Source organism: Gymnogyps californianus, chromosome 1 (genome assembly GCF_018139145.2).
Source record: "Gymnogyps californianus isolate 813 chromosome 1, ASM1813914v2, whole genome shotgun sequence".
Classification (NCBI taxonomy): domain Eukaryota; kingdom Metazoa; phylum Chordata; class Aves; order Accipitriformes; family Cathartidae; genus Gymnogyps; species Gymnogyps californianus.
The window spans coordinates 201,940,560-201,956,929 of NC_059471.1; the positions used below are offsets into that span (position 1 = coordinate 201,940,560).

Genomic DNA, 16,370 nt, shown 5'->3' on the forward strand with positions numbered 1-16,370 from the left:
AACACATGCTCCAAGGAAGAGCCCTCCAACTGTCCATGAGCAACAGGACCCAGCAAATTGAATTGGACAAAGGAAGACCCAGAAGAAAACATTAGTGTCTCCCTTTGATTGCTTCACGTTTATTATTACTGAATAAGCCAAAGGTTATTCCACCTGGCTCCAGCTGCTACTACAGAGCAGTGCAGTCTCCCCTAGCTCTGTGCCCCAGGCAGACATCCTGCACTAATCGTGCTTCAAGCATCTCCGGATGCTTGAGCAACTGACTCGTACCTTGAAGGTTGGAATTTGGCTGTTAGTTGAAGGCACATCGAGCCATCAAACTCAGTGTCTGAACTCCAGTGAGGGGCCACTCACCAATACAGGTGGTGAATCCCAGCAGTATTCAGCTGGCCAGGTGCCTGCTTCAGGACCACACATTTGGATGTTTCAACTGGCAGGTGACTCCCGCTTGTTCATAAGCTGCCATGGTCAAAACCAGGATTTAGGTCTGCTGCCTGCAAAAGCATACATTCACAAAATGCAGTTCTCAAGGGGCACAGAATGCTTGGCTGTCCTGCAAGTCCTTGAAGTATAGGGCATAAACCCATTTGCCTCTTTTTTTTAAAGAATCACAGATACATCACTCATAAGAAAAAAGTTTTGTTTTTTTTTTTTAATCTCCCTCTGTTTCAATTTAGAAATATGCAACCAAACTCATTTCTCCCCGTTTAAAGACTCGTTGAGGACCTGGTTTGAGTATTGCTTTTAACTGCACAGCACTGGCTCAAATAAAGTTTTAGTAAATGCTTCAGTTGAAGCAGCCCTCTTACTTTTCACAGAAGGAAAGCAGGAACAAGCAAAGAAAGTGTACAAATTCCACATTTTTATGGTTCATATTTGGCAGGAACAGGTAGCATGGTTGTTTCCTCTGACTCAGAAGAGTCTTCACAATTTGGCCAAAGGCCTTCATTCAGAACACTGTCCAACACTGCAGTAACCACAGAAAAGGCAGCTGTGCTGAGAAGTAGGCAAGTGCCTTCAGATAAAGCCAAGGCAGCAGCCTTATTCAGCATCAAAATGTTTGACAAACTCATCTGAACACTTCCTCCTACTTAAACACTTAGAGTATCCAACTTCCACCACTTTTTGAATTAATACAAACAGCTGAAAATCCATTTCCATCTCTTGATAAACTTTCATAAATATATTAAGCTAGTACATCCACAGCAGAAGTCTCTAGTCTCCGAGACAGGCTTGTTGCTTCAACATTTATGGGCTACTACTGTGTGCATTTTCATTTCCATTCACCTCCCTGTATTTAAAATCTCCATGTATTATCCAAGTGTGACAAATTTGGGTAAGAAAGCATTTTTCTATTCTTTCTCAGAGTGAGAAAGTTCAAGTCTAACCTTCAAATGTCAAGACTAAACCATCTGGCAGTAACAAACTGTTGCTTTCTCCTTTGAATCACACAAATTCAGCTGTTGCTGTTAGTGTATTCCACTAGCATTCAACAGTAAAACGTTTATTTCCAAACTTGCAACACTTTTGTATGAACCCCCCCCCCGAAGTCCACTAGCTTTACCACATCTTAACATTTCTTAGTGAAACACTAAAATAGTCTAACCAAAGCCTGTAATAAGAGGTTGCTATTTTGTACAACAGCTTGGTAAACAAGTCATTTATTTTAAATTAAATCTTTGTTGCACATAGGGGATAAGGAATCAAAGGACAATTGGTAGGAAATAAAGAGGCAGGCTTCCAATACAGAGTATTCCTTTTTGCCTTAGAGCAACGCAGTTTAAATACATCCATTGCAGCACATCCATGAACAGAACCATTAATCAGACTCGGTTTGACTATATCAAGACTGCTAGCATTCTATTGTGTTAATGCAATTCATCAGATAATCTACAGTCATCTTCAGAAAAACTGTATGAGTGAAGAGTAACACCGAAACACTTTAAAGATCACAGATGCCAAGAATTCTTCATTTCAACTCCAGTTCAGAACTTGAGCAGAGGGGAATCCAGATTTTCTTTGTTTACATCAGGACTCAGAGTGATAAGAGGCGAACTCAAATCAATGAGCTGAAAGAAAAACAATAAAATTTAGCTATTGTAGTCAGCTGTTGTACATAACTACGAGCAGCAATAATCTCTAGCATAGTCTTCTCAAGTACCTTTTTTTGTTTAGGATTTCTGTCAGTATACAGAAGACAGATACAAGTACCACACTCAAACTTCTAGGTTCAGGTTTTTAAACATCTAGCTCATTCTTGGACAAGCACAAGCTTCTCACTGCCCGTACTCACCTTAAAAGCCTAAAAGGCTTTTCTGAGTTTCATTGCTATGCATATTCAAGTGACAGTCATCCATGCAGGGCAGAGCACTGCCGAACTCCTCTGAACATGCCCCCAGAAGTCAGACTTCTGTGATCCTCTTTTGAGATACTTTGAAGGACCTGATATTTAATTGATCCCAACCACATCTAATGTCAAAGGCTACATCCTTGTAGTTACCACCATTCATCTGACAATATGTCAAGGCATCTACCTTCAAGCCACTAGCGTACAAAAAACACTTGCCCAGAAATGCTTGTCAATTTTAGAGTAGATTCCAATGCACATCTTTCAACTAAAGAGGGGATTAGGAGAGGAGTTAAACAGGAGAGACAGCTTTGCTTTTTTGCTGAAAATGAGCTGCTGCCGCCAAGAACTGAAAATTTGCGAGAAAAGGAAAACAAGAGTCAGCATGCCTACTCTGCTGAAGACAGCATTCACTTCCTGCTTCAGAACAGTTTCATTCTTTAACAACTGCTTTAAGCATTAAGTTCTTTCTCCATCCTCCTCCTTTTCCTATTTTCAGATTGCTCACTGAGCTCTAGTTTAGAGCACATTGTTTGATTTTAAACATTATGTTCTCTTTACTTAAGAGCACCTTAGTATGTAGTATCATATTGAACTAGTATTAAATAATTTTTCCAGTATTGTGGAGCTGCTCTGCAGACAAGTATATGCAGCCAGCTGACGTTTTTCTGCTAGCATATTTGCACCAGAAGACTTGAATATAACTTACCTTTACCTGCCCTGAGAATGTAGGCTTTAGAGGAGTAATCTTATTCACTTCGGGAGTATTGGAAAGGTCAATCAGAGGTCTACTTTCACATTCCAAGGTGTGTGGGAGAGATTTGTCTACACCAATATCTACCAGTAAAGCCTTAAAAAAAAAAAGATAGTTCAGGTTTTCCCCTCTGTTCTCCATGCTTCCTTCATAAACATTTAGACAGTCGATTTAGCTTATACAGCTGTAATAATCACAGGACAGGCTTAATTTACAGGTTGGGTATTTTTCATGCAAGATTGTTTGCACACAGTGTAAAAACCTCAGCTCTTGCTCTGCCAATGGCTCGCATCACAAAGAGGGAAAATGCAGTGAGACAAAGCAAAGAGCTCCTTGGGCCATAAAACAATTTTTCACTTAAAAGCAGAGTTAAGTCAAATTTAAAATAGAAGAGTAATAACTCTCTTAATATTGGAAAGACTTGACTACAGTTATTGTGCAATGTTATTTAGCCATATAAACTATTCTGTAGAGCTCCAAACTTTATTCTTTTGTCCAGTTTAACTACTCTATACATGCGCTAAGCAGTTCTGTAACAGATACTTCCTGTCATCAAGTAAGCTAACAAGGAAAATAATGATGCAATAACTTCAAGTAATTAATCTACAGATTATTCTACACCTGAATATTTGTAAATCAATAGCCACTTTGACAGGTTAATATTTCAGAACTACCAGTTCAGTCCTTTCTCCTTAATGCCTGTGGAGTGCCAGCTTTCAACATGAAGCCAGTAGATTCTTGGGAAAGGGGAAGAGTGTTGACTGGACTAAGTACATGATGCTTAATTAAGTTTACCGCTACATGGGCTTTGGGGTTTAATCCTCACTTATTGTATGTAGATTTGCTCTGCTGTTAGGTCACTGAATTTAGCTACAGCAGTGTATTTTTTTTTAATTTTTTTCAAAAGGGCTTTATGGCCACAATAGGAGCTGCCCTGTGACACTGCTTGTCTAATCAAATCCACAAGGATTTCACAGCACTCACCCAGAAGGGGAAATTTAATATGAAATCTGCAAGTATTTGACTGTTCACCTTTGAGATGGGAACAAACTTAGTCAAAACACTGAACAGATGTTCAGTGCTAAAAATAGGCACTAGAGGGTGCACAAGCTTAGAGTTAATCCATTTTTACTGTGTGTACTGAAGTGGTTTTCCTAGTTATTCCTCATCTTGAAATAATTTATTTTCAAGCAGGTTCTGTAGAAAAATGTATTGTAATTTCTTACCTCATTTTGTTTCACTTCAGCCAGCTGATTTTGTACTTCAGCCTCTTTTAATTTGTTTTCTACTACTTCTGTAGCAGTTTTTTCTGGTGAGAAGTTAAGTGCAAGAGGTAGCACAGGTGGAGGAGATATATCATCTTCTGAAGAAGATATCTGTGTCTTACTCTCTTTTGTCTGTTTAGAACTAGGGAAAAGAGCATTGGCAATAACTGAGTTCTTTAATCAGCATGAACTACTAAAGACAGACAAGCCAATGCCCTAACCTCATTTTCTCCTTTTTTACCCCAAATTTTAATGACAAAAAGGCTTCTCATTTTCATCCAAAAGTATGCTAGTTACCTGCAAAATACAAGATATTTCATGCTGCAATAAATTTACACCCTACCAATGCAAAAAAAAAAAGGAGCTAATGACTTCAGGATGATGAAGAATTTAATCTTAAATTGATGTATACATGCAGCCTAAACTTCACACGTGGTATTTTGGTTTTTTAGACTTTGAAGGAACAACTAGCAAACAAGTACTGATACTGCATATCACTGCGCAACCCACTTCAGTCCCTGCTGAGAGGAAGTACTGACACCAGCTGGAGGACCAGGGGTTGTAATCTGATTGGTATCAAGTCATTGTAGAGAGTAATTGTTTGCTTGAGAGAAAAGACTATTTTGGACATTTAGCCTAAGTAACATGACATATAGGAATAGTTTGCTAGCCATGAATCATTCCTGCTTTAATACAGTTCATCTCCACCAACCATGAAGCAAGCCTGCATACATATATATGGCACTTGTGAGAAGATGTTGGGCTAATATGAAGGCAACATTATTTTCACAGAAAACAAACATAATTAACAACAGTGTAGGATTCACCCATTCTGCAACCAATTATTTCAAATGAAACATAGGTAAACCTGCTCAGAAACTAAAGTTCAGTCAACTAAATCCTTGGCTTTTTGACTGATGCTTTAACAAAGTGCAATTTTGCAGAAGCCCTGGCAACAGTATAAAACAGAGCAATATGTATTTTAACCAGCTACTTCCCTTCATCAGAAGGCAATGGCAAAATAACACCAATGCCAAATCTGTTTTCAGTCAGAGCATCAGATTAAGTTGTCCGCTAGCTCAATACAAATAACTTCCTATTAGAGATAATTCCTTAATGTTAGCTATTGACTCATCTCAGTAAGGCTTACAGTATTTTACTAGTCACAAGATACAAATCTTTATTAGGCCTATACAGCATCTATGCTCAAATGCTTTATTCTAACATTTAGCAGAGGTCCTTGAAACCTGAAAGTCAACATTAAAATTTATTTAGAGGCAGTTTGCTTACAATACTCATTTCATATATGGAGGTTTCTGTCTTACCCAGCTGTAAGAGTCTTTTTGATAGAAAAGCTGGAACTTTGGCGAACAGATGCAACACGTGGAGAAAACGCCATTCTTGGTGCAGTTTTAGGAGTCACTGTTGGAAATCCTGAGATACGACGAACAGGTGTAGGTAAGCCAGACCGTTTCAGACTGGCAGGAGTCATGGAGACACACCTCTCAGGAAAACAAGAATTCCGAAAGATCTCATCTTCTGAGGCTTTCACAGGAGTGCTGATTGCCATAGCACTAAAAAAGGAACATGCATTAGCCAAAAGCTTCTAGAAATGGTTTTATTCAGACTATTCTACCAAACAATAGAAATCAGTTTCCCTTTGGTCAGTAAGGGAATGGTAATCATCATAAAGTTGAAAATCACAGCATAGTAAGGGCTTCACTTCATAAGAATTCTTTTATGAATGACTGTAGTCTGTTCAGCACTACAAAGAAAACTCTTTTCTTCTGAAGAGAGTGGGGGGGAGGTTTGGTTTAGGTTTGGGGTTGTTTTGTTTCTTTTTTAAATCAGTTCCAGTAGGCATTAACACAGCTAACCTGGAGGGTCTCAAAGGACTAGACAATGAAGTTAGAACTTTTAAAGATTGTTGCAACACCCAACCATGTTGCATTGTAAGAAGTATGCCTCAGTACATTCAATTTTCAGTTAAGCCCTACCTTCCAAGTGTGCCACAAAATGTTAATCCAAGAGATGGTGTTGCTTTTGGTGCCGATTTGTTTGTTGGTGTATCTAAAGAGAAAAGTTTTGTTAATTGCTATCCAGATTTTTTTTTTTTTTTTTATAACAGGTACATTTCAGTTCCTTCCAAAAGGTGGACAGAAGTGTAATGAAACAAGTAACAAGCATTCAAGGTAACATTTGCTTCTAATAGCCAAGCTAGAAGACAGGTCATGCAAAGTATGTGCTTACCTCCTGTCTTCACCGGAACCTTAGTTTGACTTGTAGGAACAGACAAAACTCTAGCCCTGGGCTTTGGACACAGGCTTCCTTTTGTTGCACTTCCATCTTGATTCTGCTGACATAGCTTCTGCAGACTGGGAACAGAGCTCAGCCTCTGAATTCCACTGCCTACAGCCTCAGATGATGTTGCAGAAGCTGAAGATTTAGCCAAGCTCACAGCACTAGATATTTTGGGAGTACTAGCTGATCTTGCTTGCTTCCTGGATTTCTCAGTATTGGCAGCCTGCAGAGATGACACTCTGGTAGGTCTGACAAAGGCCAGCCTGTCTGTACTAGATGAAAGCTTAGAGCCACTCACACTAGCTTTTGAAGACATGCTTGATTTTCCTGAAATAGAAAGTTAAGTTATACTTCTGAATCATCGCTTATTGCTAAGTTTTTGACTAAGCAGAATAGTTACACTCACACAGGAAAGAAAAACAGCATTTACAGCATTTATGTTCAAACAACTCAACTTTAAGGAGAACACATACAACTACTGAAAACTTACTCCCTGAATTCTCCAACAATTTTGTCAGTTTTAGAAAGTCTCCTCACCAAATTCCAGAATTACTGCAATCGAGTCAAAGAATATTCTTCAAGGAATGCCAAAACAGCTTGCGGATTCAAGTTACATTTTCAACATTTTCTCACAGCATAGTTGGCTCTGTTCCCTTAAGCAGGCATTCAAGAAGGTAATAGTTCAAGTTACACTGATTAACACCATGGGCTGAACTACCCCACAAGTGCTTTTCTCAGTTTTCTGTATGGTTCTTACTTTTAGACTGTAGGTTACTTTCATTAATAGGATGAATCTTGACTAGACACTTCTATCGTATAAAATAATTCTTATTAAGCTTTAACTTTTACTGATATATTATCCACCCAGAAAAAAAGTCCAAAATAAAAATTTTCAGTAACTCGGTATCTTGATAATCTATGAGAACTGTGGTGCTTACACCTGTCTATTTTTAGGAGACTATTTTCCTGATCCTTTGATCAGGCACCTCCTGAAAGGGTCAAATTAACATCCTCATAGTATAAGCCTCTTGGTTGTATTCAGTTATCTCCCCAGAGTTTGTTGGTTTTGGTTTTTTTTAATCTGCTTGAGTAAAGCTCATCCTTTTATTAGGCTTACAGGAACTTGGAACTAGGCCTTCCACCTTCCTTCTGTATTTCAGTTGATTTGGTGTTGGGTTTTGTTTTTTTTTAATTCAAGTTAGACAAGCTTACAGCATGCATAAGCTCACATACTTGGCTATAATAGAGAAGATCATGTACAAAAAGAACAGGTTTCCTGAGGCACTGCTTACTTTCTAGCTGTGTCAGACCCTCACATGTAGGCATCATGAATCTAGTTTTTACAAATGATAGAAGTCTAAGATTTATCTTTAATCCACAGGAATTTATTGGGCTAGCCTACAAAATTTTATTCTCCATTCAAAATGTTTCTTGCTGCTTGTATGTACTGGACACCATTAAAACATATCCAAACCCACAGTCCAAGACATGCTTAGCTACTTCAAAATTGATTTCTGGCACAAATCTGTAGTAAGAGTGATTACCATTTTTTCCTATGGGAGAAATGGGTAAACTTGAATTCAGACTTGAGTTCATGCTGGAAACTGATGATGAAGAAGATGAAGTAGTCTTTCTTGTGAGACCACTGGCAACACCAGGAAGTTTCAGATGTGTTATCTTCTTTAAAGCAGGCTGAAGCAGAGAATATAGTTTATTCAAAAGCAAAAAACCTATTTAACATTATTTTGCCACGCTTTTCCTTGGTATTATAGCTTTTTATTTGTGAATTTTAGAGGAGGTCCTTCCTCAGATTACAGTTTAAGAAGTGAATTTTCTTCAAAACAGTTCATTGTATCTGGGTTATTATACAGAATTGGAGCATCAGATCTAGGAGGCAGACTGTTATTTTTATTCCTGCCACAAACTTGAGTATGGACTTAAAGGGATTAAAGAATAAAAGGAGTAACCCCAGGCACCAGTATATGCTGGGCACCAACCAGCTGGAAAGCAGCTTTGCAGAAAAGGCCCTTGGGAGTGCTGGTGGACAAGTTGAACATGAGCCAGCAATGCGCCATTGCAGCAAAGAATGCTAACGGAATCCTGGGCTGCATTAGGAGTGTTGCCAACAGGTCAAGGGAGGTGATCCTTCCCCTCTACTCAGCACTGATGAGGCTACACCTGGAGGACTGTGTCTAGTTTTGGGCACCCCAGTACAAGAGAGATATGGTGAGAGTCCAGCAAAGGGTCACAAAGATGATTAAGGAATTGGAGCATCTCCCATGGGAGGAAAGGCTTAGAGAGCTGGGACTGTTCAGCTTAGAGAAGGCTCAAGGTGGATCTCATCAATATATACAAATATCTGAAAGGACAGTGTCCAGTGGTGCCCAGTGACAGGACCAGAGGCAACAGGCACAGACTGAAACACAGAAGGTTCTACCTCTGCACATCAGGAAACGCTTTTTTACTGTGAGGGTCACCGAGCACTGGCACAGGTTGCCCAGAGAGATTGTTGAGTCTCCATCCTTGGAGATATTCAAAAGCCATCTGAACATGGTCCTGGGCAACTGACTGTAGGTGGCCCTGCTTGAGCAGGGGGTTGGACCAGATGACCTCAAGAGGTCCCTTCCAACATCAACCATTCTGTGATTCAGTGAAGTGGCATGCAGCATGGAACTAGGTGTCTAAAGCTTCAGAACAACTCCTGACAGCTATAGGTATTCTACCTTCATACAAGTTATGGCAACCTTTTCATATGGTATAGTTAACTACACACATCAAAAACTTTGTTTCTTACAGAAAGTTACTGATGACTTACCTGCAGCTAGTGCTTTAAAAACAAGGGTAATGCTTGTTAATCCAACACATTTATAGTTGCTTTTGAGTATGGTCATTGTGTTATAAGACTTAGAACACACATTCAATAACAGCAATTGCAGAACAGACTGTTTTTCCAAAGAACTTTTCCTAAAAACTATTATACACAACAATATAGCTTTAAATTAGAAAGTAAACTATATTCAGCTTTTTCTTTTTATTGGAAAAATCACAAAAATTATTTTCATATTAAGAATGCTTGCCATTACCTTACTTGGTGCAGGAAGGGCTTTTTTGTCTTGCACTGAGGAACTGCCACTGAACGAAGACTCAAAGACATCTGAAGCAGCACTAGATTTATCAGAAATTAGATCTTCAGATGATCCCATGCTGTTCAAGTCTCTTTTTGCAGAAATACTAGTACGTTTTCCTGGTTTGGGCTGCAAATTTCAATGCAACATTTTAAAAGCTACTAGTGTTTCTAGAAACCACTATAAAGCTTTTTACACAAATTGATTTTGTTAAGAAACCAAGACAACAGTCAATGAAGAAGCCTTTGAACCCAGCCGAGTCCTTAGTCTTTAGACTAATATAAAGTTAGTCTAGTGAGTATATTTGCTAAGTACTAGAACATGCTTGAACCCGGATATTGGACATCAACCTAAGGACAGTTCTGCAACAACAATTCATCAGCACAAATTTCATATAATCATGTTCACCTACATACTGTAACAGCTGTTCCTTACAACTATGAGATCTCCATTTAATTCATATTCTTCTGCTTTACTCTAGCTTTCCAAAAGATGAGACATTACAATAGTAGACTGCATCATCCAAACTGTCTATTTAGCCAGTGGGGTACAATTTGGCTAGTTAAAGCATTAAGACTGTGCCTTTTCTTATAGCACCCAAAATCCAGAAGAGACTTATACCACAAAGGAATCAAAGTGTCCCGTTTTCTATAGGTGATGGTTCCCAAGGAGCCAATATCACATTTTCAGTAAAATCTGCAGTACATACTGGAGCTTAAGCCATAAGGTGTAGAGCAATAAAATCCAGAAGACAGTCTATCTAGCAACTGGGATTTATGCACACAAGGTCACCAACACAACTGTTTCCTTGCTATCCTAGAATATATTTTCAGTTGGTCACATAGCCACATCCTAAATGTAATACCATTAACCAGTGCTTTTCATGATTGAGTCAAATTGTGGACAGAACTAGAGCTAAAAGATTTTTCCTGTCCTATCAAAATAAGTGTGTGTTTTTTCCCCCCTTCACCTCCATTGACAAGGGTTAACAGTAAACAAAGCCATTTTTGCACATTAAGTCAGTAAGAACAGCACAGTAATTTTACCAGCGACAAAACAGTGTTTAAACAGAAGCCAGGAATGATGGTACTCACACAACCAGAATGCAATGGAAAAGAAATAAGCCTGCAGATGCTCTACATTGTCATAATAGATAAACTAGTTGGCTACTATACAACAGTATCTGCCCTGACTTTTTTATATATAATAATGTTTCCTGCCTGAGGATCTTATGAGGTAGAGAAACATCAGATTAAAGTTCACTTTTAAAAATAAAAGCTTGTAGACAGTTTAAACATTCCTAAAACACACAAAGGCCATGTTGAAAGAAAACATTGTTGCCCAGAAGCTGTCTTTACCTTTTCAATAGTCAACAAATTGCTTTTTCCAAGACTAGATGAAGGTTTTGCCGTTGGCAGTTTGCCAGTTGCCTTCGTATTTCTTTCTGTAGTTTTCTGTTCTTGTGTCAGAGGTGAACTGGCAATTTTTGTAGGAGATACACAGATTTTAACAGGGCTTCTGGTTGGAGGAGTATGAAAAGCATGTGTTTTGTCATCTGACAAAAGTTTATCCGATTCCTTCTGAAAACAAGGTGGTAGCTGACATGCTGGGCTATCCCACACACAGTATGTCTCCCTTTTAACAGCCCTGGGACTTTTCTTTATATTTTGGTTTCTCAGTATTTTCAGTTTTGACTTTGAGTCCTCCACAAATTTTTCTATAATCTTGTTTTCCTGTTCTTCTGATTGGCTTATTTTAGTCTGTTCAGTCTTGCTTCCAGTCTCTATTTGCAGTGCTAACAAATGAGCTTCTTTGAAAATTTCCACAAATTTCTCTCCTGTAAGTGGGCTCCACATGAGTTTATCATCAGAAGCAGGCACACTCTTTTTTTCAGCACTTTTTTTTGCTTCAATATTGACAGCAATACATTTTTCTTTGTGTCCCAAAGGTCCAACAAAAACTTCATCTTCATTTCCACTACAAAGAAAAATAAGTCAGCCCAGCACCTTATGTGTGTCTATTTTAAAGGTATAGTTACCTGTAGACGCTTCACTTACCTTGCTGGAGAGAGTGAAAGGTCAAAATCAAACTTTTCATCAGTCAGAAGAGGAAAGTCTGAAACTATAAGAAGGATTTTGTCACAGTGGGGATTTGCAATAAAAATGATTGCATTATGCTTTGACAGTTTGGTGAAGCTGATGTCAGATGGCAAAGAAAGTTTTAGCTACCAAGTTCAAATAATTAAAATAATAAAAACATGTTTTAGGTCAAAGAAATTTAAGGTACAGCTGTGAATATGATCATAATTGTGATAGATGCCCAAATATCATGAAAGATTTCAACGCTAATTTCTAGGCATCCATAATAGGAACATGGGATCTGGCTGTGGGAAAGGGTATCAGCAGCCTCTAATCAAGAAAAGTGAGAATATATAATCTAGAGCTATATGACAATGCATTTGTCCTATCAGTCAGCTCTTTTCCGGTTCAGACCACCACAGGACAGTAACAGTAGCCAGTGAGAAAGATTAGTTTTCCTGTTAGCTAATATATACACTAAATATTAATGGAATCCACAGCAGACAGATAAGGAAAAGGAGGAACTCAGATTAGATATACAAAAGAGAGGTTGATGACATCATGTCGCTACTACACATGCTCTAGCACCAGTGCTCCGCAAGCTCTTGAGGCGGCTTGTAAGTCTGAGACTGGCAACAGCAGCCCATCCAAGGAAACAAGTACACAGAACAAGATACAAAGCAGATACAGGAGGACTACTGATCTGAACTGTTAACTTCTAATAAGGGATACACCAGGTAGAGAATATCCCAACATGTTCTCCACCTACCATTGCTCATGCAAATACCCAGTTTTTCTTCAATCACATGACTTGAGCAATGTGCTGCCATTTCTTTTCCCTCCTCCATAGTGTCTGGAAAATACAGAATTAGCTATACGGTAGGTTTAAAAAAAACAACAAGGTCACAGAATTTTATGATACTGCCAAATTAGCAAGGAGGTAAACATTCCCTTTGAAGACTTTTATATGTTATGTTAAGGGACAGCCACACAAACGTCGTTTATGGGATGTCACACATCTCACCATTCTCTCTTGAAATGTGCTATTGAATTATCTGAGACTACGTATATGTAAAGTGTTGCAACCTCTGTAAAAAGCCTTCAAATACAGCAGTGATGCCTAGTATTTCTGAAATTCCTTAATGTAAACTCTGTGTTCAGCAACTAAACTCCTTATATGGATACAGGTGCAATGGGCAGCATGGCTAGACACTTGGAGGAGAACACTACCACCCCACAGGCTAAAAAATCCTTTTTACAGCACTAATTCGAGACTGGCATAACCAAGACTCAGCACATCTCTACTCCGCAGAGGAAACGCGTGCTGTGCTTAAGACAGCGCCTTTCACTGGTGGACAGAAACCCATCAAATACGATCTTCCTGTGAGCAAAGGTAGACTCGTCCCTACCTTAACACAACCCGCTCAGGCTTTCCGAGAGGTTAGCCAGGAGGCCCTGAGGAAGAGTACCTCACGCGGTGCGGACAGACCGAAGGGACTAACGCCAAGCACGGACCTACCAGGACTGGTTCCTCACGGGGCAGCTCAGCAGAGCTCACCGAGGCCAAGGGGACCCACACACACACACCCGGGGGAGGAGAAGCTGCCCGGCGTGCGCGGAGCCGCTCACAAGCCACACGGAGCCCCGCGAGGGGCGAGGAGCCGCCCGGGCCGTCCGGCGACCTCCCACCGCCCCACCTCAGGCGAGCTCGCGTAGCCCCACCCCGCCACCGACAGCAACGGCCCCTCTACAGCCGGGCCTCGGGGGAAAGGCCTCCGAACACCACACCGCGACGCCGGAGAAGCGGCTGGGGCCGCTGAAGGCCCGAGCCGGTAGCCGCCGCCCGCTCCGCTCACCTCCGCGGGGCCGCCAAGCACGAAGCAGCGCCGCGCAGTGCTGCCGCCTGGACGTTTGAAATCGCGCCCCGCTCACGTGACGCGCCCTGCGCGCTCTCATTGGCAGGTTCGAACGATACACGACACCGCCCCCCCCCCCCACGGCATTCTGGGGCTTGTAGTTGGCCGGGGCTGCCCAACGGCCGCCGGTGTGGCTGAGGGGCCCTCGCCCTCGCCCTCGCCCTCGCCTCAGCGCGGGGCCTGCTTCCCGCCACTGGGCCTCACCCGCTTACCGTGGGCAGTTGTTAACAGATTAAATAGATGTAATTACTCATGGTCTGGTAGAACTAGAGATGGGCCTCTGGAGCATCACAGCACCCAGGGCTATCAGAGGCTGCCCAGAAGACTGCTGCAGGCGACCATGGGGTGGCTGGATGGCTGCTGGCAGCCACGTCTGGGCCCACGGCCCCTCCTGCTCCGCTCGGCCTCGCAGGCCGGGCCGCTCCTTTGGCGCTTTCCACTCCTCAAGTGCAGGTTCCAGCGTTGCTGTTTCATTCACACTGCTTGTCGCTGCAGAGCCGGGTTTGCCAGGCTGACCTCGGCAGCCATGGTGGTGCCAACAACGGAAGGAAAAGCCTTCTGGAGTGTCTGGGCATTACTGAAGGACTCGGCTTCAGGGCCCTGCCGGGGCGCAGGGCCTCAGGGTGACTCCTGGCACACCTGCCGTGCTGGCTGTGGTGGAGGGTGCAGACAGACTCCTTTTGTTTCCTCAACACCTTTGCTGAATATGATTGTCCTCGTAACTTAACTGCACCAAAAGGGATAGGTACCTGTGCTAAGCTGACATAAGGAATAGCAATATTCCTGGATGTCGGTCCCAGCTACTGCCAATTGATACAGGCTGACTGATAGAATAGTTTTAAAAGTAGACCCATGTCAGTAAGAAACTCCAGGAAAACACCATTCTTCCACATTTCTTCTGGCGTTTAATGCTGTGCAGTGCTTAGGGTTTTCTCCTAATACATGCATGGCCTCAGAAATTGCAGTCGAGTCATGTATTCTGTTCTGAGTATTTCAGGATGACTAAATCACTGGAGTGAAATTTAGCAGCTGAATAAGAATATTTAATCATGACCTGCAGATTTTCATATAGACAAAATATTTTGTAACCCTTTCTCTACTTGGCCACTTATATTTTGGTACCTTTCATGGAGCTTTGCAAGCAGCGTATATGCAACTTCAGTATAGAGCAAGTATCCTATGTATTGGCTAATATGCACAGTAAATGGCTGGGACAAATAGTCTACTAGGCTGAGTATTAACATGCTCACCTCCCACCTTTCCTTCCTCCCCATCACCCCAGGAGTCCTTCCTGGCTGGCAGCGGTCAGTCAGGTGGGGAAGTGTCAGGCTTTGTTGCTTGTAAAACAGGCCAGTCCTCATTATTACAGAGTTTCTGTCTTCCAGCTTTTTTTCTCAGGATTTTATACCTGTTCTTTTCGGTGTTTTTCTCATGGGTCCTTGAATTACTATTACTGATGTAACAATTTCAATTCTACATGTTTACTGTTCTCTTGCATTGCTTTAGCCTATAGAATGTCTCACTAACAACTGAACAGCAATTTTTTTTCAGTAAGATGAGCAAGGGACCATGGCTGTATTAACAAAACTGGGCCATGCGCGTTATAAAGGATCATTTTCCACAAAGAAAATTATGATAGAAGAATAAAAGTTGGGAGATCTCAAGAGTGTATCACATGACCAAAAATCAACAGTCTCACACTTCTGAGATGAGGCTTGCACATACCTCCTTTTGCTTAGTTCAGTCAAAAAGTGAAAGCATCAGTAAGAAACAGAAAACCAAGATGAAGCTAATGGGGAAAGGGGCAAATAGGCTGTAAGTGCTACAGATCTTAGGACTGAAGTAGAAAAAATGTATAAAGAAAACTAAAAACATACAGGAAAAATTCAGTGTACAGCTTTTATTGTGGCCTCTACCACTCTGTATATGTTATTTAAGAAAACAGAATCCAAAAGCTGTAACTGCCTATATTCTCAGGATTAGGTCTGAAAAAGCTAGAAGAGATTCAAGTCAGTAATTCTTTACTGATGTCCGAATTTCTTCCTCCAAGTCATTGTAATATTTCTATTTTTCTATATTTAATATATTACTAATAATGAAGAATGATATGACATCCTCGGTAGCTCCACTGGTTCCAGTGACACAGTTTTATTCACATAGTCATTAGAGAGCATGTGCATTTCTATTGAAATGCACACTGACGTATTAGTCTTGTAACAAGTTTACTTAAAGGAAATGGAGACTTAATCAGTTTCCATTAAATGGTCACAGTGTCGATGAAATTAAAATAGCTCTTTTTATAAATGTTATTTATGGAAAAGAGTTTTAAGACCACTGAGAGTATGAGTAAACAAGCTCAGTCTTAATTTTCTGGAGTGTAAGTGATATCCCCAGACATATTTGGAAATTGCTAATTGTTTTACTAAAACTAAAGGAACCAATTTTATTTATGTAAGAACATAAACGCTTTGTGAAGGAAAGGCAAAAGCCTTTAGAAATGCACCAGAACTACAAGTTCAGGTTTGTCTTAACAGCAATTATATGTGACAATAAGCTTAAAGTAACAGTTAAATGAGAAATAACG

The 16,370-nt window shown here is 40.6% G+C and overlaps 1 protein-coding gene across 1 annotated transcript; it reads right to left on the minus strand.

Annotated features, from left to right (window-relative positions):
- Positions 1-1,645: 1,645 nt before the first annotated feature.
- Positions 1,646-12,718, minus strand: GTSE1 (G2 and S-phase expressed 1). The gene is made up of 11 exons (XM_050904951.1): positions 12,640-12,718; positions 11,850-11,913; positions 11,151-11,769; positions 9,751-9,921; positions 8,212-8,359; positions 6,617-6,994; positions 6,364-6,436; positions 5,692-5,940; positions 4,328-4,508; positions 3,057-3,197; positions 1,646-2,069 (listed from the first exon to the last, which is right to left on the minus strand). Exons 1-11 carry the CDS (start codon positions 12,716-12,718, stop codon positions 1,986-1,988), a joined length of 2,187 nt encoding a protein of 728 aa, XP_050760908.1. The 3' UTR covers positions 1,646-1,985.
- Between the last annotated feature and the right edge of the window lie 3,652 nt (positions 12,719-16,370).